The sequence below is a fragment of the Numenius arquata genome, chromosome 4 (assembly GCF_964106895.1).
Source record: "Numenius arquata chromosome 4, bNumArq3.hap1.1, whole genome shotgun sequence".
NCBI classification, from domain to species: Eukaryota; Metazoa; Chordata; class Aves; order Charadriiformes; family Scolopacidae; genus Numenius; species Numenius arquata.
Window position 1 is genome coordinate 38,951,791 of NC_133579.1, and position 23,455 is coordinate 38,975,245.

Genomic DNA, 23,455 nt, shown 5'->3' on the forward strand with positions numbered 1-23,455 from the left:
CTTACTGAGACTGAGCTTTTTCTGTGATGAGGCACAGTGAGGAGCTTTCCAGACCTGGGATCTGAGTGCAAAGAAGAGGAGTAAAGCACCAGAGGGAGAAGCAAGTGAGGATGAAGGAGGACAGGGAACTTCAATAAAACATGTAGATGATCCACTGATTTTGTGCCTGATATCTTCCAGTACATCTAGGCTTGTAATCTTTTCTTCAGAGCAATCTCCAGATGTGACTGGAGCTGCCATGGTGCCTGAGAAGCATCTTGCTTCCTGTTCTGCAGCACAAGTTGGAAAACTCTTCCCTATTTTGCCATAGTTTTCAGCAACTGGCTCAAGACGCTGCAGGCCCAGCTCTGAGGTTGCTGGAGCTTTTGATGCCCCCACCGGTACTGGCTGGGGGTGGCAAGCACTGATACATCACAAAATGCATTCAGGACTAGAGGCTACACAGCATCCAAGCTCCAAGAGCCCACAGCAAAACTAGGAAGCACAACAGCATAACTGAACTTGTTCATGACTAACTGCTATTTTCCTCTCTGTCTGTCTGAGACTTGGCATAATTCACACTTTCTGATGGCTTCTATCTCCTGCAATCATTACGAATCGTGTCTCAGCCATGGGATTGCTTGTGGGATCTCGAGGGAACACCTGTAGGCCTTCAGCTTCCCATCCCACTTTATACCCCCAGGCTGCTGAAGCCCTTGTGAACAGCAAAGGCTCGGTGGAGCAGGGCTTGTGTGGTTTGACTGAAAGTCTGCACAGGCAGTTTATTCTTATGCACATTTGTCTGCTAAAGAATATCATCCAGACTATTTTAAATAAAATCAAGCTCTTTTTTTCACCTAACAGGCCTCTTCTGCCAAGAATGCTTGATGTGAACAGTTTCCTCTGTGCTTTGAATGTTGTATGTTTTTCCTCATTTTAATTAAAACACATTTTAAACTGTACATCCTTATTTTTTAATTATTTTTTTTCCCAGGACAGAAACTTCTCTTTTCCCTACTTACCCCAGTTTCTGCCTCTGCTGTAGGGTGTAATATCCCAAAGTTGTCAGGCCACAGCTGATGGAGTATCAGAAGTTGTTCATGTCCACAGTAGCTAATGCAAAAAGAAAGGCTCTTCTTCCCTAACAATGATGCTGAAAGAACTGCCTTGTAAATTTTAGGGCTGTCTTTTTTTTCTGGTACTGGTCAGGTTTTCCTTTAGAAGCAGAGTGAAGAATGACAATTCAAAGGTACGGCCAGATTTCTGATATTTGTATGCAGTCTGCTGCTCTGTCTGCCTAATACAAGTTCTCTGCACTGACACAAATCTACACTCTGACAGTTCAAATGCTTGTAAAAAGGTGGAGATACTGCCTCACAGAGATTAATTTTTTTGAAAACACCTATCATTTGGTGTAATCTGTTGCATCTCAAAGGCAAATAATAATAACATGAGGAATACATTATCTCATAAAATGCCTTTACTGGCCTTTTTCACCTTCGGTGTCTGCTGTTTTTGTCCCTTCTGCCACTGCAGCATGTGCAGAATGTTTCTATTTACCTTCTTTTTAGAAGCATTTAATAAGTGTCCTGCTTTCAGCTGAGATAGAGTTAATTTTCTTTCTAGTAGCTGCTGTGCTTTCAGATTTGGTATGAAAGGAATGTCAATATAGCATATTGTTTTAGTTGTTGCTAGGTGATGTTTATACTAGTCAAAGACTTTTTTCAACTTCCCGTAGAAGCTGGGAAGGAGCATAGACAGAACAACAGAATGACCAATGGAATATTCCATGTATTTTCCTTTTCCATTATTGTTCTAATAAACTGTCTTTATCTCAACACACGAGTTTCTTTTTTCCCTTTCCTCCTACTTTGTCCCTCTTCTCCCTACCCCTCTGCGGGCAGAATGGGAATTAGTGAGAGGCTGCATGGTCCTAGTTGCTGGCTGGGGTTAAACCATGACAATGAGTCAAATGATTGCTAACTCAAAAGATCTTTTGATTTTTTACAATTAGCCTTACATATGATAACTAATAAGGAAATTTCTCATATGCATTGCTCACAGTCGCCTGTCTACAGGCTTTCATACCTACTTCACAGTTCCAGGTTACACCTCTGAAGAATCCACCCAGAGGATTACAAATTATAGTTGGAGGATTACAAATTACAGTTGAAGACTTACAAATTATAGTTAAATACCTTGTGCCCTTTTCATAGCCTTTGTAATAAAACTTGGTCTAGGTTATTCTGGAGAAACATTTGCTGAATCGTATTAGCCACTAGATTCTTATGGCACAAATATCTAGTGCAGAACTAGTAAATAAACTTTTTTCTTTTTTCTCTGTCAACTCTGTGAGGCAGATTGGAAGAGCCATTGGAAATAGAGGAATTAATCCGGCGTTTCCGTGCCAACATTGTTATCAGTGCACCAGAGTCCTTTGAAGAAGAAGAGTGGGCTGAGATTTCAGTAGGTGCTCTGCGATTCCAGGTGCGAACTCATCTCCCTTGTCCTAGTCCCAGTCTATCAGAAAGTACTTTGACCCCTGGAGACAAAGCAATTTTTGCAAGGCTTTGACTGGAACAAGGGCGGCACAGTTTGTGCAGATGAAATTTATGAAGTATGTAAAAAAAACAAAACATGCTGTGACCTGTGGCAAACATGCTGCAATATAATTGAGAGGTTTTGACATATTTCTCCACACCTTTTTTTCTTTTATTTCATAATTCATAGGATTTCCCACCTCTATCCAACTGAGCAGAAAAATAGTCACTGTTTTGAGGCAGTTTGCAGCAAATATTTAGCCAGCATGTCACGAGGGAATACTGGTTGCTGTTAAGCATAATAGTCGAAATGTACCTCGGATTGCTGTACATAAGCAACTGGCTGCCAAAAGACTGGACATGAATACAAGTGAACAATCACTGTCTATTGCCCTCTGTTGTATACATTTTGTCTTAATCTCCATTCATGACATGTTTCTCAGTCTAGCCTGATAGGGTTCTTTCGTATGTCATGCTTCCCATCATATCTAACAACATAATGTGCTTTGTACTGTAAGGAAAATGCTGAAGAGTTAGACTTTGTTGGCAAGTACTTTCTTTTAAGAAAATCTTCAGCAAAGGATCCATGAAAAAGCTACACATGGAACCTAAGGGAATAATGCATATGTATTATATGTTCTATTGGATTTGTCTGGTCCTTAGATATGAAGTATGTATTTGAAAATGCATTGCTTAGGATGTGAAAATGGCTTATTCATTGTTTTCTTAGGGTTGATAATGAAGGTGTGAATAAGAGAAGTGCTAAGGTCAGATCTAGAAGCTGTGATCGACATTACTCATGTTTCTTTCTGGTCAGCATACTGTATGAAATGGAGAAGCCATTTTTTCAGTAAGGGTGGAAATTATGACTTATCTGCTCTCTTCTTATGTGTACTTTGATCAGTAAGGTGTAATATGAGTTACAGAAAATTGAGGGAAAATTTCTTTAAGTAGGAGCTGAGGGCAAAATCCTTGGTGTATAGTTTGGTGTAGGCTGGAGTTGCCCTAGGGATCTCAGCTCAGGATCCTGTTGTGGAAGATACTGTAAAACTACAGAATAAAAAGGCAATCCTGTTCCTGGCATTGAAATACTTTAGGAATGCAAGCTGAAAATAGAAATGCTTATGCAACTTGCATTGTCTTTTTCAGTCTCTGCTAGGTCCATATTCAGATACTGATGTAGTAACAGTAGAAATTATGTTAATGGTACTTGATGCCAGAAAAATGGTAGAAGCTGTTGAACAAAGCAAAGCAGGGAAAAATATTTCCTTCTCTGTCTTATTTTCTTGTTCTTTTAATAAAATATTAACGCTGTGGAAAATCATCTTCTGAAAAAGCTGAGCCAAATGTATAGTTTTGATGATTACACTGAAGAGTTGTACAAGCAGCTCTAGATGTACCTCAAAGGACTGAAATAGCACTTCAGATCAGCATATAAACAAGTTTGCAGTGTGAGGTTTAATTATTTGCCCTACTTGAAATTTATGACACATTTTACAAAAGTAGAATGTGTACAGTGAGATAATGTTAAGACAGTTAGTTTCTATAACATACAGCTTTGCTTGAGTTAGGGTGGCAACATTAAGGAAAACTGGAGTATGTCTTCTTAATGTTAATGCTTTAAAAGGTAAGAAGAAATTAATTGCAGGGTTTTTTCCCTAAAAACACCCTAGTTCAGACAAAAATTAACTTTAAGAACCATGCTCTGTATGATGTTACAGTAGAGGTTCTCATTATTCCTTCTGATTATATAAACCTGTGAAAATTCACACCTTGAATTCCGATTATCTACAAGTGCTATGCCTATAGAAAAGAACGGGGGATATTGTGTATTTCAGCTGCACTGAAACAATATAAAACAAACCCTGTTAGTATAACTCCAAGAAAATCCTCTTTGAGTTAAATTCTGAGGCATTAGCTTGATTTGGTATTCAGTTCCCCTTTGGGCAAGTAGCCCTGCCAGCCCGTAGATGAAGTGAAGCCATCAGGAAATATAAATATGTAAATGTTTTTGATTTCTCAGATTCTTTCTGTGGGAAAGCTTTCCTGAAAAAAAAAAAAAAAAAAGAAAAAGTGAATTAAAAAAATCAGTGAGACCTTCACAAGTAGACCCTTTGAAAAGGCACCTACATTAGGTGAACGGGCCTGACTTCTTACATAATTAAAGCATAAAGGAAAAGTATGTGAAAGATATGGTTTTAGGATATTATGGTCAGAAGCTTGTACTGGTTTGTGTTGTACTGCTTTGATATATAGCTGTGAACCTTCTTTAACTGAAATTTCAGGTTGTGGGTCCGTGTAGCAGGTGTCAAATAATCTGCATTGATCAACAGTCTGGGGAGCGAAACAAAGAATTTCTGCAGTCTCTGTCTGCTGCCAGAGGGAGAAAGGTCAGTACAATACTCCAAAATAGCTGTATAGAAAGATGTAGTGACTTCATTGCATGCATAGAGAAATATCTGCTGAGAGAATTTTCACGATTAACTTGTTATGCTAATTGCTACCATTTGTTTTTTCAGTAAGAAGAGGATGCACTTACAACCCAGATATGACATGGTTTATTTCTATAAAATGCTCAACATGGTTTTTATTCAGAAATTGACTATTAATATGCATTATTTTTACTGTGCTTGCTCTTATTCAGTATGTACTGCTTTACAATGTGTTTGTTTTGGTCTTGAAAAACACAAGCTGATACGCTGATGTCATTCAAGAAGAGAAATCTGCAGAAAAATAAGAAAGTGTTTGAAATTATACAGTTAGCTCATAAGACTAAATATTCTTACTGTGAGAAACTACTTAGCAGGGAAAATGGAGCAGATGTGAATATAGTCAAAGTGGAGAGTAACTGATTAAGAAAGTGACTGGAGAATAAGTGTGAAATACAGGCGTTCGTTTGGAGTCCTTCTGCTTCCTAAGGTTGCATTGCTTCTTGGAATTGAGAGTGCTTAGACGATGGCTAGACAGTTTGGCATCCCAAAAGCTATACAGACCTCCTCATAAGTATTTATTTAGCTGAGAAACCTTACTCTAAATTCATTGCTTCCTGCTCGTTAAACTTCTGTTGTAAAAGTTCGTTAGCCAGTAAGTGCTCGGAAGCCTCGCCAATGCCAGTCAAACACCAGAGACTGGGCACAGCACAGAGGCAGAGCAATAACAAATAGGTTGAAAAATATTCACCCAAACAATGCACAATCAATTTACAAATAATGCATTCTTTGTTTAGAAAAAAAAAATAAATAAATTGATTCGTCTCGGTGACTCATTAGGCAAACAAAAGGCTACATTTTCAATGAATGTTATCCTTGGTGAATGGCTCCGTCTCGGAGCCAGCCGCCTGGTGCAGAGTGAGACTGGGCAGAGGCGAGCAGGCAGGGGCCGGCTGTCTCGGCACAGCTTCCCCCTGACCTGAGATGACTTGGGGTTGCACAGCAGGGTCTGGCATCCAGATCGCCACAGCACATGTGCTTTTGTGAGACGAGCTGCTGGCCACGGTGGGTAGCCTGAGGACAAGAGCCTTCTCCAGGTAATGGTGAGCCACATCTGGGACACTTTAGAATGCATTCTGGCACTCTGGGCAGGGATGCTGCCCAGCTGCCACATGAAGGGCAGTATGCAGAGGACTTTCTTTACCCACGTGGGTTTTACTGGCTTATAATTTGAATTCTCTGTAGAGGGAGAACACTCTGTAGTCAGGGTCCTTCTCAAATGGCAACAAAACCTTACCTGGGACACAGATTCTCAGGAGAGGCAAAGCACCTTCTGCATGTTTCCCGCAGCAGAGATGAGCTTCTCTTTCATTCTGATTAATTCAGCCAGGCAAAGATTTTCTTGATACAAGTGCTCCTAGAACCAAGAACGAAGGCAAAGAGAGCGATCCGGCCTCCTGAGAAAAACCTGGCGCCAGATGAAAGAGGCACGGCAAGGCGAGGTGCTGCCGAGCACAGCATTGCTATTCACAGCGGGGGAGCGCTCTGCTTCCCTCCGCTGCGCAAAAATATTCATTCTGCAGAGAACCAGGCCTTCAGCTGTTTTTTTTATTTTTCCCAGCCTTCAGCGCTGCTGGCAGTTGGGATCCTGTGAGCATGCCCTGCTCTGCATAAGGCCAAGTCGTCTGGGTTAGCTTGGCAGCTTGAAAAAGGGAGTTTGAACTGGTAGCTTTGGCTGGACTGGTCTGAGAGGACCTCAGAGCCCATCCCTCCTGCAAGTCATCTGTGGGCTGATGGTCACCAGCTGATTATCAGTGAGGAGCACGCAAGGACTAGGCACCTTCAGTGCGCTAAGCAGACTGGCAGAGGATGTAGATCCAAACCTTTCACGGTTCACAGTGGGGAGAGAGAAAGAACATCCATGTGACTGTGTTAAATTGCAGAGCTAATCCTTTGGTGACTCATGTCTCTAGCATGCACTTTTCTGTTAAAGAGTCATCTAATAGACTTCATTTTGTTTTTTTATCAGACATAGATTCAGTGAAGGAATTTAGCAGTTTGTTCCCAGCTGTCAAAAATGCCATTCAAACTGAAAAAAAAAAAAAAAAAAAGAAGCAAAATAAGATTTAATTTCCCTGTACAAAGGGAACTGATATTTTTGAAATACTATTGTAGTTGCTCGATTTCGAAAACATTAAAGGTACTGCACATAACGAATGGATAGCAAATCCTGAATGCTTAATAAGAGAGCCAGATGTCAATATTCACCATTTTCTTTTGTTTTTCCAAGAGCACCAACCTGGAAATACATATCGAAATGTATCAAACTGGTACCCCAAATGACAGCACTGCCAATGAATTTCAATAATAAGCTAAATAAAGTAAGGCTTGTAAGAGATGGTTCGATACTTATTTCTGAAATCATATTTTTCTCCATCCCTCTGAGACTCTGAGAACCTGGTGCTCCAAGTTGAAAGATTGAGGCTTTGCATAGACAGAGTGCAGCTGAAAGTCAGACCCAGCTACTGTAATTAGCCACACAAGCAATTTGCATGTTTCCTGATAAATGTAAAGCAGGGTGCTGAAGCCTAGCCAGCAACTTTTTATGAAACCTTTTATCACATTGTTTGAAATAAAACACAAACACCTCTACAAAGCGAACTTGATCTCTGCTGCCATCAGTTCTAAGAAGCACTCATTAAGGATTCCTTCTGTAATTTTTGACTGAAAAGAAAAAATGAGCTCTCCTGTGACAGAGCTCTCTCTGTTACTGCAGGAGACTACGAAAGACTGGATACCTGCATTAAGCAAATAGCATAAAAATAGCCACACGCTGTTTCACATGCGTCACACCACCTGATGCAAAACACACATAGACAGAAAGGAGAGAACATTGAATTCTCGCCCCTCTTATGTGTTTTGCAGATGCAGTTTAACACTAACAATAGCAGAAGCCCTGTGGGTAGATTTGCAGCCGTGCTATAAGCTGGGACTTGCTGTCAAGGTAGCCAAGGGAATTGCATTAGCAGCCTGCCCCAGCATAAGCGTATGGATAGCGGTACATCAAGGGAAATCCATTATGTTTGTACATGCCCTTATACACTAAAAAGCTTGTGTTTTTTTTTTCCTGTGGGCTGTTGATTCTCCTTTATGTGCCTTGGGAGATCTTCTTTCCCTGCAGAATCTGACGCCGTGCCTTTGGACTACTTACTGAAACGTTAGCAAGGATAGCAAATGACTTCTCTTATCTGATGCATCATTATCATCATTTTCATAGTAATGCAGGGCTTTACACTATGCAGTGCTTTTTATCCAAAGATCTGGAACATTTGGAAGCAGCGATTGATGTAATTAATAGACCTCTGAAATAATATGGTTCTTTTTTCTCATTGGTGGCTAAACTGAAAAATACATTTATTTAAGGTAGAGCAAAGGAAAATCAGTTCTTAGAAAAACAGTCTGCTGTCCAGTTATTTCTGACAGAACAAGATGGGTTTTTTTGACACCAAGTTAAAAGTTTCCCTTTTTTCCAATATGAAAAATCAGCACGTTGAAAGTGAGTCCTTCCTCTCTCCTATTTCGTAAGGCTTTGCTAATAAGTTTTGGTGAATCCAGAGCTGGTAAAGCATCATTACATTAAAAAAAAAATAAATATTCAGCTTTAATAATTGCATTTCCCAAACCTTTGCATGGGAGGGAGGTTATGTTATTGTATGAATAAAATGAACAGATGTGAACAAGTAAATTTATCTACTGGGAGAAGGCAGCTGAGAGCTACATCCAGGGGCAAAATCCAGAACTCATCAATCCAAAGTTAAGTATTAGCATGCAGTATCACTTATGTGCTTGTTATATATTCTAACAGGGCATTTTCCCTACCAAGTGCTAGTCTCAATTAACTGATTGTTTAGGAGCTGTAGCTTGAAAGCATCTCATCTCGGCCTTTGTCAGATGTAGCACCACAGGTTTCTTACAAAAGGAGATACTGCACCCAGTATCTTTCTCTGTCAGTGAATATCTAAGCAGGACATATTACTGTTGATCCAGCAAATGTACTTGAAACAACATGCAAGAATGACAGCATTTTATAGCTCCTCCTTTAAGTGAGTGTGATGACTATCATATGATTCACTGTTGGCAAGAATAAGTAGGTTTTATCTGTTTCTCCCAGCAGTGAAGTGTTGTGCTTTTCACTAATCGAGAAGCTTTACATTTTTTGTCCCTGTGAAGTTTAAGAGTGATGGGAAGAGCCCCTACTGCCATTAGAAGACTGAGCAGTTAAAACCAAAGAACTCCCAGTCCAGCACTCCCTGCCTAGTTCTTGGTGTGTTCTGGGGAGGTTATATGCAGAATAAAATGCCCTTGAAGTCAGGAAAAGGTAACAACAGCAGAGAGAGATTATGCGGTTCATTGTAATAACTCTGCAGGCTGTAATCTTTGTGTCTGAAAGCCTCATTTTTCAACAGTGAAATGTGAGAAGGGCCAATTTCTACATTTTATCTTTCTCTTGAAACAGAGCTGAAATGGCAGGATGCACAGCTTTTGTGGTTGCTTGGGGGGTGCTATTATCAGTATTTGCTGAGTCAATATTTGTAATTGCTGAAAAAACAAGGAAATTTACTTAAGAGATATTAAATCCCCTTCTGGTAATCAAAAGCTAGATTTTGGTCTTAAGAACATTCACAAAAGAAAGAGGTCAGCAATTCCAAGCAGGTATTAGTACTAAAATATATCTACCATCAGGTTACTATCACCGTGAAAACTCTTTAGGGGTCACCCAGTCTCAGCACTGAAGAAAATACTATGAGACTTTAGATGCTCAACCAGAGTAGGGAAATACTAAGGACCAGTATTAAAATAGTATTTGAGAACTCCTGAAGATAAAATGTATTCACACATGCATTTTCTTAAATAATTCTGAATGGTTTAAAGTGCTTTAAGAAAATAAAAATAATGCTAAATGATTCACAACAATAAAAAAATTAGGAAATTAAATTCTTCACAGTGAACAACCTGCCCAGATTTATTTTAGTCTTCTTTTAAGATAAATCAAGATGTCAAAACAGTAAATATAAATAAAAACTTCTCATGTATCAAATAAATTCATTTACACAGATGAGTTATAAAATTCCTTCCTGTGTGAAATGTGGTGTAGCATGGACTAATATTCATTTTACAATATTTGTTTTATTATTGCCTGAATTTTTAAAGCAACGAAATTATGGTAACTGTCATTTTTGCACCAGGATATAGGAAGTAAATCCAGGTTATTAACCACAAGGCTGAAAAATGCATCATTTATGCCAATAGAGAAACCACAGCTTGTCAACAAATAAGAGAAAAGCAGTAATGGAAAAGTAATAGTCCGTACTACGTTTTAAATGAAACACTTACTATCTCACCATTTTAGCATCACGGTTGATCCAAAATAGTCACTGTGCTAGAGGACTGGGATCTTACTGTGCTGCTGTTGTTCCTCAGCATTAAGTAGTACAACACTGACCATAAGGATCTACCCTGTGTCCACCAGTGTTGACACTTTTATAGTCACAGGTGTCCAAAAAGTTAATAGGTTAAATCATTAATAAGATAGGCCTGATCAGGTCCAACTCGTACCCCATATATGCGAAATGCCAGTGAGATGAAGGAATAGCAGAAGTAGCCAAAAAGCTCTGCTTGGGAGCTGTTTTTGGTTTTAATGTTTAGGATTACAAATGAAACAGAAAGATCCAAATTCAGAGTCTGAGGCCGTGTTTGGATAGACCTTGCTTTACAGCATCTCTCTTACTTGGGAGTAGGTCTCAGCTTTACTTCTCACTAATTCTTCAAAGACTAAATGCTGTTTTGTGTTACCTCATTACTGTATCTTTATTCAATTATACAGCGCAAGAACAGGAGAAAACATACTACCTTCATATTTAGTCTGTCAAATATGCTGCCTTAAATTTGGCTAACACTATTTTTTTTTAAATTTATTGCAATTCCTTTTACCTAGTATATTTTTCTAAACCTGCTGTAAATGTAATTCCCTCAATTTCAGGATCATCAATGAGAACAACAGCAGTAAATGTAATCAGGAAATGGAGGAGACTAGAGTTTTGTTTCATTATTTTTCCTTTCAAGAAATACAAATGAATTTCATTTGCTTATTTATTTACTTTACACTTAGGAGTGACTAGTAGATTTTCGCTGGAGCCTACCAAAACAAAATACTTCTTATTGAAAGCTGTTAGAAAAGACAAGAAAATCAGTGTTGGGTTTCCAGGGTCCTCAGTTTGAAGAACAAAGACATTCAGAAGTTTACAAATCACTTATGAATTTAACATGGTCTTCGGCATTCCTTTATTTCTTACTTTACATATTTCTTTAATTAACTATTATCTAATCGTTTGGAAAATATTATCATGAGGCTGCAAGTCTGTTTCTTGCGCATTTCTAAATTCTCCACTGTTGGAAAACAAAACCACAAAAACACTGTGACATTTCCAGATCACAGCCAGCTGTTCACAGCTACAACTGTAATGTTCAACGTGCTTAAGATTAAGACACACATAAGAGTGCAGACACTCAGATCAGCTTTTTGGTCAGTGGGTGAAGTGGTTATTGTGTTTCTCTTTGTTATTCAGTTTCACAAGGACACATATCTAGGGATGTCTAATATTTATGTAGGATGGCTTCACAGGTAATGACAGATAACAAGTGGTAGTCCTAATAAAACAAACTAACTGAATATTTTCTCTAAAATATACTAAAATATTCATAAAAACAAATGAAAGGAAATTCACAAAGGCTAGACAGAACAAAGTTCTGTTAACAAAGCGAATAATTCATGGTAGAAGATGCAAGACTTTTCCTTACTGTTTGAACGTACATGGATTCTCATGCTGCCAGCCTTTAGTTGTGATAATGCATTAACTGTATTTGTCAAGAAGCCAGAACAGTCATTAAATGACAAGAGTGTGAAGGAGTGTAAATTACATATATGATACTATGGAACTCATGATGAAATACTACATTATTTATCCACTTACTTCAGGTATTCTTCTTGAATAGCATGGGGTTAGCTTTTGTTTACCAGTCTATTATAGTTAATTAGTTAAAAATATTCTTAATTACATGAAGATAGTACATACTTCCTTGTTCTTAAATCAATGTTGTTTTTCTAAACATATCTGGGTTGTGAGATTCTCTATAGATCCGATTACTTTAACATGAGTTGCATCTCAATAAATATTTTGCTTTTTTCAGACAAACTTTGGCATATACTTGATGAACCAGCCCTTGCACTCATCCTTTCCAGATATTTTGTCGGTTGGATCTCAAGTACTTCCAGTGCTGAAGGAGAATGCAGAAATTCAGCCCCCAACATCCAGTGAAGAAAAATGTTCAGGATAGATTCTCTGGTGGAGATGAGATTTATATGCAATTCCAGGGAAAAGTCAGTAGTCAGTTATTCAAAAAAAAGAAAAAGCTTCCACTCATTTGCTTCTGGTTTAAGTCTTTTAATTTTCTGTTTGCTGTAAACTTTATCAGATGGTAGAACCCTTGATAATTACAGCTTACCTACATGTTTTTGCTTGTGATTATGTTGCAGCAGCCATAACTCTATTTTGCTCAATTGCTTCAGGATGCAACAGGTTTGATCAAGTTTTACTGGTGGATGACTCCCAAAACAAGCCCAACATCGTTGTCAGAAACCCACATCTCAATGAAGAAAAGTAAACACGACAATACACTACTTCCTTATGTTGCTTTGTTAAAACCACAATTGGGAGAGAGGATGCAGGATATATTTCAGAAACAATGTGGGTGGGAAGGGAACAGTGGGAGAGTGGCATGAGGGAAAGCCCGTTCAGCTTTTCAAAAATGACACTGAAGGTGCTGTGCAGACAGTCTGAAGGCACCGGAGGGAACTGTTATTGGGAAATCTGTGTCTCCCTCTTCGGAAGCGGTGTGTGAGGATGCCAAAAAGACACAAAGATCAATGAAGATTCTATATGCTGTTTGCAAAACACATTCCCTGTGAAGCAGTTTCATCCATTTGTTCTTGACTTCTTCCTCTCGTTCCCATTTGCTACCTTTCCAGCTGATTTGTTTTATCTGATGACTTCCCACACACTTGGTTCCTTATGTATGTGTGGATGTTGACATATTTTTTTCAAATTAGATATTTTTTGACTAATACAATCATGTTTTCTATACAAACTTTGTTTATCCTCAGCTATCTCTAATGGCCACTTAAGGGAACTTTTGAAAGTTTGGGTGTTTCTCCATCCTGAACAGGTCAAAGTATTCTTTTTTCTTACTGTTGGTGCATTTGATAATGTTCTTCTTAGAAGGCTTTTGAGTTCTTTACTCTCCTAAATATGACTCATTCTTTCTGATTTCTGAGAGCAAATGTCTGAAACCTAAGACTTAGTCTGAGATACCAATTACTGTGAAAATTAAAAAAATTAATAAAGCAAGCCACAAAGCAAAAAAACACATGGAAAGTCAATGTAATGCAAGACTGAACACATTGAGGCCAGGTGGTTTATGACCCTAACATGTGGCCAGCCAGCCACAGGATGATTTCATGCTTCCAGGAAGTCCTTCTGGAAGAGGAAATTCTCCTAGATTGGCTGCTCTATAGCCATTTGGGATGTGAAATTTTGACCCCATTAAAAGCACCGTCAGAACTCTCATCCAGCATGATCTAGGTCTTCCTTGGGGCAATTTTGGCTTAAACTGTGTGAAAGTGCTTCTGGCTGAAGCAATCCTTGAGTTGTTTGAGTATATCCCTGGAGGGGAGCAAGCAGCTTTGTGAAAGATTTGGTCAAACAGTCGTTCTGAAAGGGGAGTGACTACCGCAGAGCGGCGTACAATGGGAAAAGGGAAGCGCATCGCCCAGTGTGCGAATCAGAATCCAAAGATCGTCTTTTTTCTTTCTCCTCTTTTTTTTTCAAACTGGTTTCTTCTTTTTTTTTTTTTTATTCTTTTGAAGAACTGGTTTTACTCACTTCAGCTGGAACAGACTCTTATTAGTCTCTCAGCAGAGCTTTGTAATGGAAATGAGAAGAGACATTATCTGTTTCTTACAACCTGCCATAAAATACATGGAAAGAGAGAGGTGTTTCATATGTATGTAAACTGAGGATCAGTTTTGAGAGTTGTACCTTCCACTTCAGAGCCCAAGCACTGCTCCTTGATGTCTGCTTTGAAAAGCAGGGGTTTTATCTGTCTAATAGTCAATTATCTGATTGTTGTAATGAGCAAGCTTTTTGGAACCTTGAAAAGCAGTTTCCTGGTATCTAAATCTCTTAACTGTTTCACTCTTTGCCTTTCTGTTATGCAGAACATTGTTTTGTTGGACAGAAAGCCAGCACCGCTCTGGCAAATTTAATATGAAGAGACCTGCTGTATGATGACCTTCAGGTGATCTCTGGTGCTTTGCTCTGTCCTCTTCACCTCACCAGTACATCATTTGTTTAAAATGGCACAGAAGTTAGAAAAGGAAATTGAAAGCAAACCTCAGCAAGCTCTGTTTCACTTGTTATTGGATTTACTACAAAATAAGTCACTTTGGTACACAGTGGCTTGACAGATACTGTTTGTGAATAGCCTTAATGCAATGTATGATAACTAAGGATGAGAGGATTTGAACTTTAAAAATGTCATGCTTGGTCATTTTGACCTATTATTTACAGGCAATTACACTTTCTCTCTGCTGTGGCTTAGTAATATTAGATCAAGAATAATTTTGTCATTTTACAGGGGGGAAAAAAGATTTTCTCTGATGTATGAACATACTCATTAGTACATTCTGTGCATTTCCCAGAAGGAACATCCTTGTGCTGTAGTGATAGGAAATGTCACAACGCTTCAGATTGATGGAAGAGACATAAGGAATCTTTCATCTCAACAAAGGATAATATTTCCCTTCTAGTAAGTGGAGTGTTCCCGCCAGTATTGATCTGTCTTCCCATCAATGAAGACAAATTCTTCTCAGTGCCAATACTCAGTGGAAAATCTTGAAGTAGGAAGAATCACTTTTAAATGACATGCACTGTAACTTTATAGAAAGAACATCCCTCCCATAATGTGAAAAAAATTCAAAGAAAGAAGAAACTTAGCATAATGCAAACCCATGTACTGCAGGAACTAAAAGGGCATGAACACTTCAAAACACTGTATATATTACATAGAAAGCTTATATGTAGTAAAAGGGGTGACTTCTCAATATGTAGAGAATATAGAAAAAGGACCATTTCATATGAATGTAGGCTCTTTCATCTAAGTACTCCCATTGCTGCAAAATTAAATCTTTGGACTAATTCCATATATATGTTTACCTTATATGGGTAAGATATGTACTTAATACAGTATTTCCAGAGTGCTGTATTTAGAAAGTCCTCTATATATTTGAAAACTAAGTCCATATTTCCTTACAATGAATTATTCAGACACATTCCATTTTCTATGGTACTTAACTCCTTCTCAAATCTTAAGGCAAAAATGGTGATTATTACAAGCTGTAATAATAGCCAGGAGGCTGAAATCACAGAACAGAAATCAGCATTTTTAGGAGAAGACTCTGAACTCTGTGCTCTCTGGTATGACTAAGATATTTCAGATACAGTTCATGATTTATACACTTTCAATGGCATCCTTCAAAATATGGTCAAAATTTTGGGTCACCCTTCTGCCCAAATAATACACAAATCAAAAGGAAGGAGTGCATAAAAAAACATGATTGTTGTTCATAAATTGTAGGGATTATGCTATGCATTTCTTCCTCACACTGGTTTTTAACTTTCTTGGAAATGAAACCAATAAAATATATGGTGTGCTTGATGTATCTACTGGTGGTGCTTGCATTCTTGACCTTTGAGCTCATGAGATGCTAAGTTCTGCTTGGAGGCATTGCTGGGCTCATGAGGCGAGTGTGTGGCTCAGGACTGAAGGGATGTCTCGTCGCTGCTGGGACTCACAGTTGAGGTGTTCCTCCAGCTATTGTGCTGACAGCCTCTGTCTGGCTAGTCAGCGTGCCAGTTGGTTGCACACTCAGCTCAGGCCCTGCAAAAAATGCACTAATAATTGCTGGTTTCCTTTAAAATATGTCCAGGGGCAGTCCTGTTGGAGCCATCTCTGTTATCCAGAGGTTGGAGCTCTCATCAAGGGTGTTGGAGAAGAGAAGGTTCATTTCCCTTTCCTTTGCCTGGAGGGATCTTACACGGTCTTTCTCCACTGCCTAACCCATCAGTCAGTAGGCGAGACTGGGGACTTACCAGGACTGGGTGTGTGTGGGAATCACAGGGAAGGCTCATCCCTCCCTTCTCATGAGGTTTACATGGAAATGATCTGTGATTCACTGGGCCGGAGAGAGGGACATGGGCACAGTGGGGCAGGATCTGCATGTGACTCCACGCTACTCATTCATGCTTTTTTGGATTCACAGAGGGTGGGAGGGGAAGAAGAGCATGACTCTGTAACCCGACAGGTAAGTCACTCATATGGAGGTGAAAGATGTGGGTACGTCCCAGTCGCTCTGATTACGCTGCTGTCATCAGGCAGCTACTTGGACAAAACATAGACACGGCCACCAGAGAAGGGAGGAGAAGGCAGAGCACTCCTCCTCTCCACTGGGCATGTCATTGGGTTACAGAGGCTTGTTTCCTTCCTCTGGCCACCAGCGTTTACGTACAAGGTGGAACTTCAGCAAAAATAGAGAACGCCCCAAGCGTGTTTTGGAATAGGCCATTAGGGGAAACACTAGTTTGAGTCCTCAAAAGCAGAAATGGAAATGAACTCACATTTCTGACTTCTTGCTGGGTGCACCAGCCACAAGGCCAGAGTGAAAAGGAAAAAATGTGGGAGGGAAAGAAAAGTAGCATTTCATACAAAGTTTAAAAGAAAGTAGTGATACACATGCCTCGCCAGCCAGTTTGTAATTTTTTTTAGGAGATAAAAGACACCAGCTCTGGAGTCCTCAACATGGGAAGGACATGGACCTGTTGGAATGGGTCCAGCGGAGGACCACAAAAATTATCAGAGCGCTGGAGCGCCTCTCCTATGAAAAGAGACTGAGAGAGTTGGGGTTGTTCAGCCTGGAGAAGAGAAGGCTCCGGGGAGACCTTATAGCGGCCTTCCAGTACCTGAAGGGGGCCTACAGGAGAGATGGGGAGGGACTCTTTATGAGGGAGTGTAGTGATAGGACAAGGCGTAATGGTTTTAAACTGAAAGAGGGGAGATTTAGTTTAGATATCAGGAAGAAATTCTTTAATGTGAGGGTGCTGAGGCACTGGAACAGGTTGCCCAGAGAAGTTGTGGATGCCCCATCCCTGGAAGTGTTCAAGACCAGGCTGGATGGGGCTATGAACAACCTGGTCTAGTGGGAGGTGTCCCTGCCCATGGCAGGGTGGTTGGAACTCAGTGATCTTTAAGGTCCCTTCCAATCTGAACCATTCTATGGTTCTATGATTCTATGACATAGGTATCCTCAGGCCCATAAACTGGATTCAGATAACTCAGAGTAAGTCATCGACAGAGAGATGCCTCTAAAGCAAGGTGACATTTAAGAGGCCTCTCTTGCCCCTTTTATGTCAACTCACTTTGCTGCTCACTCAGTGGGATGTCAGTTGTGGGTCCCTTCCAGTGGAATAGAAAATAGGTAGGTTCCCTGCATAAGGAGCGAAGTGACTCACTGAGGACTGCGGACAGGGAGAGATGTTAGGGAGGTTTGACATGGGGCATCCTTGAGCATCGCTGCCACGTGCAGAGGTACATCAGCAACCTCTGTAATAATCCCAGAAATATGTGTCACAGAACAAGTTAGTCATTTTTCGCTTGTGCTGTGAAGTCATCCTAGAAGGGTGATATTCAAGAACTGTGCTGTTGGGGAACAGACCATGTCAAAGGCAGGATGGGGAAAGGGGACAAACGAAAAAATACGTGTTGTAGCATTTGCCACTGAAAATTGCTGAGGGGTTTCTCAAATAGCCACCAAGTAAAACAAAATGTGAGAAATCGGGGAACTTGATTTAGTACAGCAGTTTCGTGGCAAATTTGAAATTCTATTGATCTCAAATGAGGAGCCTCTTGCCTTGCATGGCTCATGCATAGCCTATAATTAGGTGCATTTCTATGTTAAGCCCAGTTCTTTCTTCTGTGAACCAATCTATTCCAAAGCTTGTCAACACACCGCACATCTGGATTACAACATCAGCTTCTCCTACACAACCAGTATATTCCATCCTTGAGCCCATCTCATGCTTGTTGCTGTTTTTCAGAGGTAAGTGTCCCATCTGGGTTAAAGTACTCTGGCGAGGATTGTTAATGGTTCCTCAGTCCAGAAGTGAAATCAGCTTTTGGTTTCTGAAAGGGCTGTGTTTTCCATGAGGCTGTGTTTGAAAAGCCAGCCATGATCTAATGTCAAGTCTGTTGTTTTCTGGTACTTTGAATAGATGAATCACATAAAACTGTTGAAAAGTTTGTGAGTTATTATTTCCCGAAGCAAAACAAAACTGGAAGACTACAGAAGGCCCTGCACTGCTGAAACCATCTATTCACTTCTACAAATGGAGAAGAGCCTCTGAGGTATCCATCGTTCATGGGTATAATTTCCAGTGAGTCATGTATTAGATATTTGTAATTTCACTGGTTTAGCCAAATGCTTTGGACTGTTGCTAATCCTCAGAACCTTTGTATTTACTGTCATACTCAAAAAGTTTCTTCCAGCAAACCCTTCAATACTGAAATGAAATTGAATTTCTTTTATGCCAAATGCTTGTCTTTATTCTGTTTTAAGGAACAAGAATGCAAGTTTTCTGTGTTTGACTTGCTATCCAAAGCTTGATGTAATGATTTAATACACTTAAAAAGAGAAAGTTCTTGTCTGAGTTGCTTTAGCTGTCACTCAGTGCTTGTAAAAAGCTACAGTATTCCTCAGTAATGTCTAGTCAATTAGAAAAAAAAGACCTAAGCTAAAGGAGCTGGGCTCCGCTTGCAAACACCCATTGTCTAGGAGAGTTTGCATCTACTTATATATATTCAAGCACAAGAAGTCTAAATAGTCTAAACCATTTTATTTTTAGTCTTGGAAAATACTCAGAAAAAAGCATGCACATTTTTTCGGAGGTGGCACCCCATCTTTTGTACCATAACCCTGACAACCAAATGGCCGCTGGCCCTGCAAGCAGAACGAGTCCTCAGACATGTAAAAGTGCAGGATAAAGTTTTCTAATGCAGCTTTATACCCTCTTTTTTTCATCATCTTTCATCGCGATAAGGAGCAGTTTACAGCAGATATGTGGCTGATCTCTGAGCAGCTCCCAGGAGTGCAGAGCCAGGACCGGGGCCCGTGCCCCTCTCCAGACACTGTGTGACCTGGCTCCACCAGGCCCCGCTCAGAATTTGTCCCAGGGACACTGTTTGAAAACAGCCACTGCTGGCCTGAGGCCAGAGACTCTTGGAACAATTAAAACCCAATGGACATTGCTAATTTAGCTTCCTAAGCTCGGAGGACTTCTCGTTAACTAGTTGTGCATGGTTTTATCTGAGGGAAGTACTTTGTCAAGTTCTCACGCTACTTTATGTTGTCTTGCACTGGCGTCATGGAGTCATTTGGTATTCATTCAATCTCACACGCCTCCCCCGCTGGCACGGCATGGTAATTTGGAGCTCTTTACGTGCAAAGTGAAGAATATGTTGAGGAAGACAGAATCTGACGTTTCATTGAGCGGGTAACCTGAAACAATTGGTTAAATTAGTCAAGCAAGATTGAGAGTGGTGTGTATCACGGCCGTGCATGAATAATTATGAAAAATGCAAGTGGAATTATGAATAATTATGAAAAATGCAAGCACATCCTCGCTGTCACTTTGATCTGGTGGCCTGTAGCAGACTCCTACTGTAACATCACCTGCCCCCGTGCTCCCTTTAATCCTGACCCATAAGACAAGACAGAGAGCCACAGAGGATGTGGCCCTCTACAAACAGATAGGGGCAGCATCGCGCTCGCACGCTCTGGTCCTCATGGGGGACTTCAACCACCCCGACATCTGTTGGAAGGACAACACAGCAGAGCACAGGAAATCCAGGAAGTTCTTGGAATGTGTCGACGACAACTTTCTTCTACAAATAATAGAGGAACCAACGAGGAAAGGAGCAGTGCTGGACCTTGTCCTCACCAACAAGGAGGGGCTGGTCGGGAATGTCAAATTCAAGGGTAGCCTTGGCTGCAGTGACCATGAGATGGTAGAATTCAAGATTCATAAGGCAGCAAGGAGGGTGCGCAGCAAGCTGGCTACCCTGGACTTCAAAAGAGCAGACTTTGATCTCCTGAGAGATCTGATTGGTAAGGTAGCGTGGGAAAAAGAACTGGAAGGGAGAGGGGTCCAAAAAAGCTGGGTGGTATTTAAGGATTGCCTCCTCCAAGCTCGGGAGAGGTGCATCCCAAAAAAGAAGAAATCGGGCAAAATAGCCAGTAGGCCAGCGTGGATGAACAAGGAACTGCTGGACAAACTCAGGACCAAAAAGGAGGCCTATAGAGGGTGGAAGCAGGGAAAGGTAGACCGGGAAGAATACAGAGAAGCTGTCCGAGTCACCAGAAACCTGATCAGGCAAGCGAAAGCCCAGGCAGAACTAAATCTAGCCAGGGATGTGAAAAATAACAAGAAGAACTTCTATAGATATATCAGGGATAAAAATAAGACGAGGGAAGCTGTGGGTCCCCTCCGGAAGGAAACGGGAGACCTGGTCACCCAGGATATGGATAAGGCTGAGCTACTGAATGACTTCTTTGCCTCAGTCTTCACTGGCAAGGGACCTAACCACACTGCCCAAGTCACGGAGGGCAAGAACAGGGGCTCTGGGAATGAAGAACCACCCACAGTACAAGAAGACGAGGTTCGAGACCTCTTAAAGAACCTGAAGGTGCATAAGTCCATGGGACCTGATGAAATCCATCCACGGGTCCTGAGAGAACTGGCGGACAAAGTTGCTAAGCCCCTCTCCATCATATTTGAGAAATCGTGGCAGTCTGGTGAAGTTCCCACTGACTGGAAAAAAGGGGACATAACTCCAATATTCAAAAAAGGAAACAAAGAAGACCCGGGAAACTACAGGCCGGTCAGTCTCACCTCTGTGCCTGGCAAGATCATGGAGCAGATCCTCCTGAAATCCTTGCTAAGGCACATGGAGAATAAAGAAGTGATTGGAAACAGCCAACATGGCTTCACCAAGGGCAAATCGTGCCTGACAAATTTGGTGGCCTTTTACAATACTGCCACAGACCTGGTAGACAAGGGCAGAGTGACTGACGTCATTTACCTGGACTTATGCAAAGCATTTGACACTGTCCCGCACGACATCCTGGTCTCAAAATTGGAAACTCATGGATTCGATGGATGGACAACTCGGTGGATAAGGAACTGGCTGGATGGCCGCATCCAAAGGGTTACAATCAATGGCTCAATGTCCAGGTGGCGGCCAGTAACGAGTGGTGTTCCGCAGGGGTCGGTACTGGGACCAGTACTATTTAACATCTTTGTCGGTGACATGGACAGTGGGATAGAGTGCACCCTCAGCAAGTTTGCTGATGACACCAAGCTCAGTGGCGCAGTTGACACGCTGGAGGGAAGGGATGCCATCCAGAGGGACCTAGACAGGCTGGAGAGGTGGGCTCGTGCAAATTGCATGAAGTTCAACCAAGCCAAGTGCAGGGTCCTGCACCTGGGACGTGGCAACCCCAGGCACAAATACAAGTTGGGTGGAGAATGGCTGGAGAGCAGCCCCGAGGAGAAGGACTTGGGAGTGCTTATGGATGAGAAGCTCAACATGAGCAGGCAGTGTGCACTGGCAGCCCAGAGAGCCAACCGTGTCCTGGGCTGCATCAGGAGAAGTGTGGCCAGCAGGTCTCGCGAGGTGATTCTGCCCCTCTACTCTGCGCTCGTGAGACCCCTCCTGGAGTACTGTGTCCAGCTTTGGAGTCCTCAACACAGAAGGGACATGGACCTGTTGGAACGGGTCCAGCGGAGGGCCACGAGGATGATCAGAGGGATGGAGCACCTCTCTTATGAAGACAGACTGAGAGAGCTGGGGTTGTTCAGCCTGGAGAAGAGAAGGCTCCGGGGAGACCTTATAACAGCCTATCAATACCTGAAGGGAGCCTACAGAAGAGCTGAAGAGGGACTCTTTGTCAGGAAGAGTGGTGACAGGACAAGGGGCAATGGTTTTAAATTGGAAGAGAAGAGATTTAGATTAGATATAAGGAAGAAATTCTTTACAGTGAGGGTGGTGAGGCACTGGAACAGGTTGCCCAGGGAAGTTGTGGATGCCCCATCCCTGGAAGTGTTCAAGGCCAGGCTGGATGGGGCTTTGAGCAACCTGCTCTAGTGGGAGGTGTCCCTGCCCATGGCAGGGGGGTTGGAACTAGATGATCTTTAAGGTCCTTTCCAACTCTAGCCATTCTATGATTCTATGATTCTATGATTCCTACCAGACCTTTTTTCTAAGTGCAAATTCAATACAAGCCATCAATCGTGTATTTAAGAAGCTAGGTAAACATGTGTTTAAGATCTAAATGAGATTGTCAGGTATTGGAATTAGCATATTCACCTGCAATTATATTGGATAAATATTCTGCTTCAAATAAGAACATTTGAATCAGAAGGGTCATTCTAGCCCCTGCTGTTTTTCTTCTAATTTCATCTGTCAGCCCCAAAATACTGATGGGCGAAATATTTTTAAAAATTATAATACCCATTTTCCTAAATTCTATAATTATATAGTTCTGTAAATCCTATAATTCCCTAAATTCCTAAGAGGAACTTAGCTCTGAAAAAGCCTAAACAAGACATAGCTTTCTGAGTGGAAAGACTACAAGTTAGCTGTATAGTGATATTACATGATCGGTCATTTGGAAAAGTGACATTTGTCAAAGAGAAATAAATCCAGAGTGATTCAGCAGTGAGAGGGGAGGCATATGGTCAGGCATCACATTATGTGAGGAGAGGAACACTTGCTGGAAGACAATTCCCTTAACATGCATACAAATCTCTCAGAAACTGGGGAAATTAGGAAATTTTCTTAAGTATGTGTTGTTATTTTTCCAAAGTCCCTGGTGATAAGCTTTATGCCACAAGGAACAGGTAGAGATTGAGAGGCAAACTGGTATCAGATGGCAAGTTCCAGAACACAGCAAAATTACGGAAATTTTTTTTGAATGCTATGATGGAATACTTTTGCTGTCTACAGTATTCTCTATAGGCAAAAAAACCATCAAAATTCAGCTTAGAAAGAATATGAAAATAAAAATAAAAGTGAATAACGAACCTAAATAAAATTATTTAAGCCTTCTAGAATGCATTAATATAAATAAAAGCAATTTCTAGGTTTGTGAAGCTCCATACCATAGTGCATACCACCAATTCTTGTTATTGCAGCCCACTAACTGCCGGATCCTAGATAGAAGTCACTGAAATCATCTTCTTGTCAACTTATTTTTGAAAAAGAGACTCGTGCTGGATA

General features: G+C 40.9%; 1 protein-coding gene across 1 annotated transcript in view; it reads left to right on the plus strand.

Annotated features, from left to right (window-relative positions):
• MOCOS (molybdenum cofactor sulfurase) overlaps window positions 1-15,784 on the plus strand; it is a 219,082-nt gene extending 203,298 nt beyond the window's left edge. The window contains exons 13-15 of the mRNA XM_074146562.1: window positions 2,340-2,466; window positions 4,805-4,909; window positions 12,197-15,784. Of these exons, the coding sequence (XP_074002663.1) occupies window positions 2,340-2,466; window positions 4,805-4,909; window positions 12,197-12,343 (379 nt within the window). The 3' untranslated portion in view covers window positions 12,344-15,784. The remainder of the gene's footprint in view (window positions 1-2,339; window positions 2,467-4,804; window positions 4,910-12,196) is intronic.
• Window positions 15,785-23,455: the final 7,671 nt, after the last annotated feature.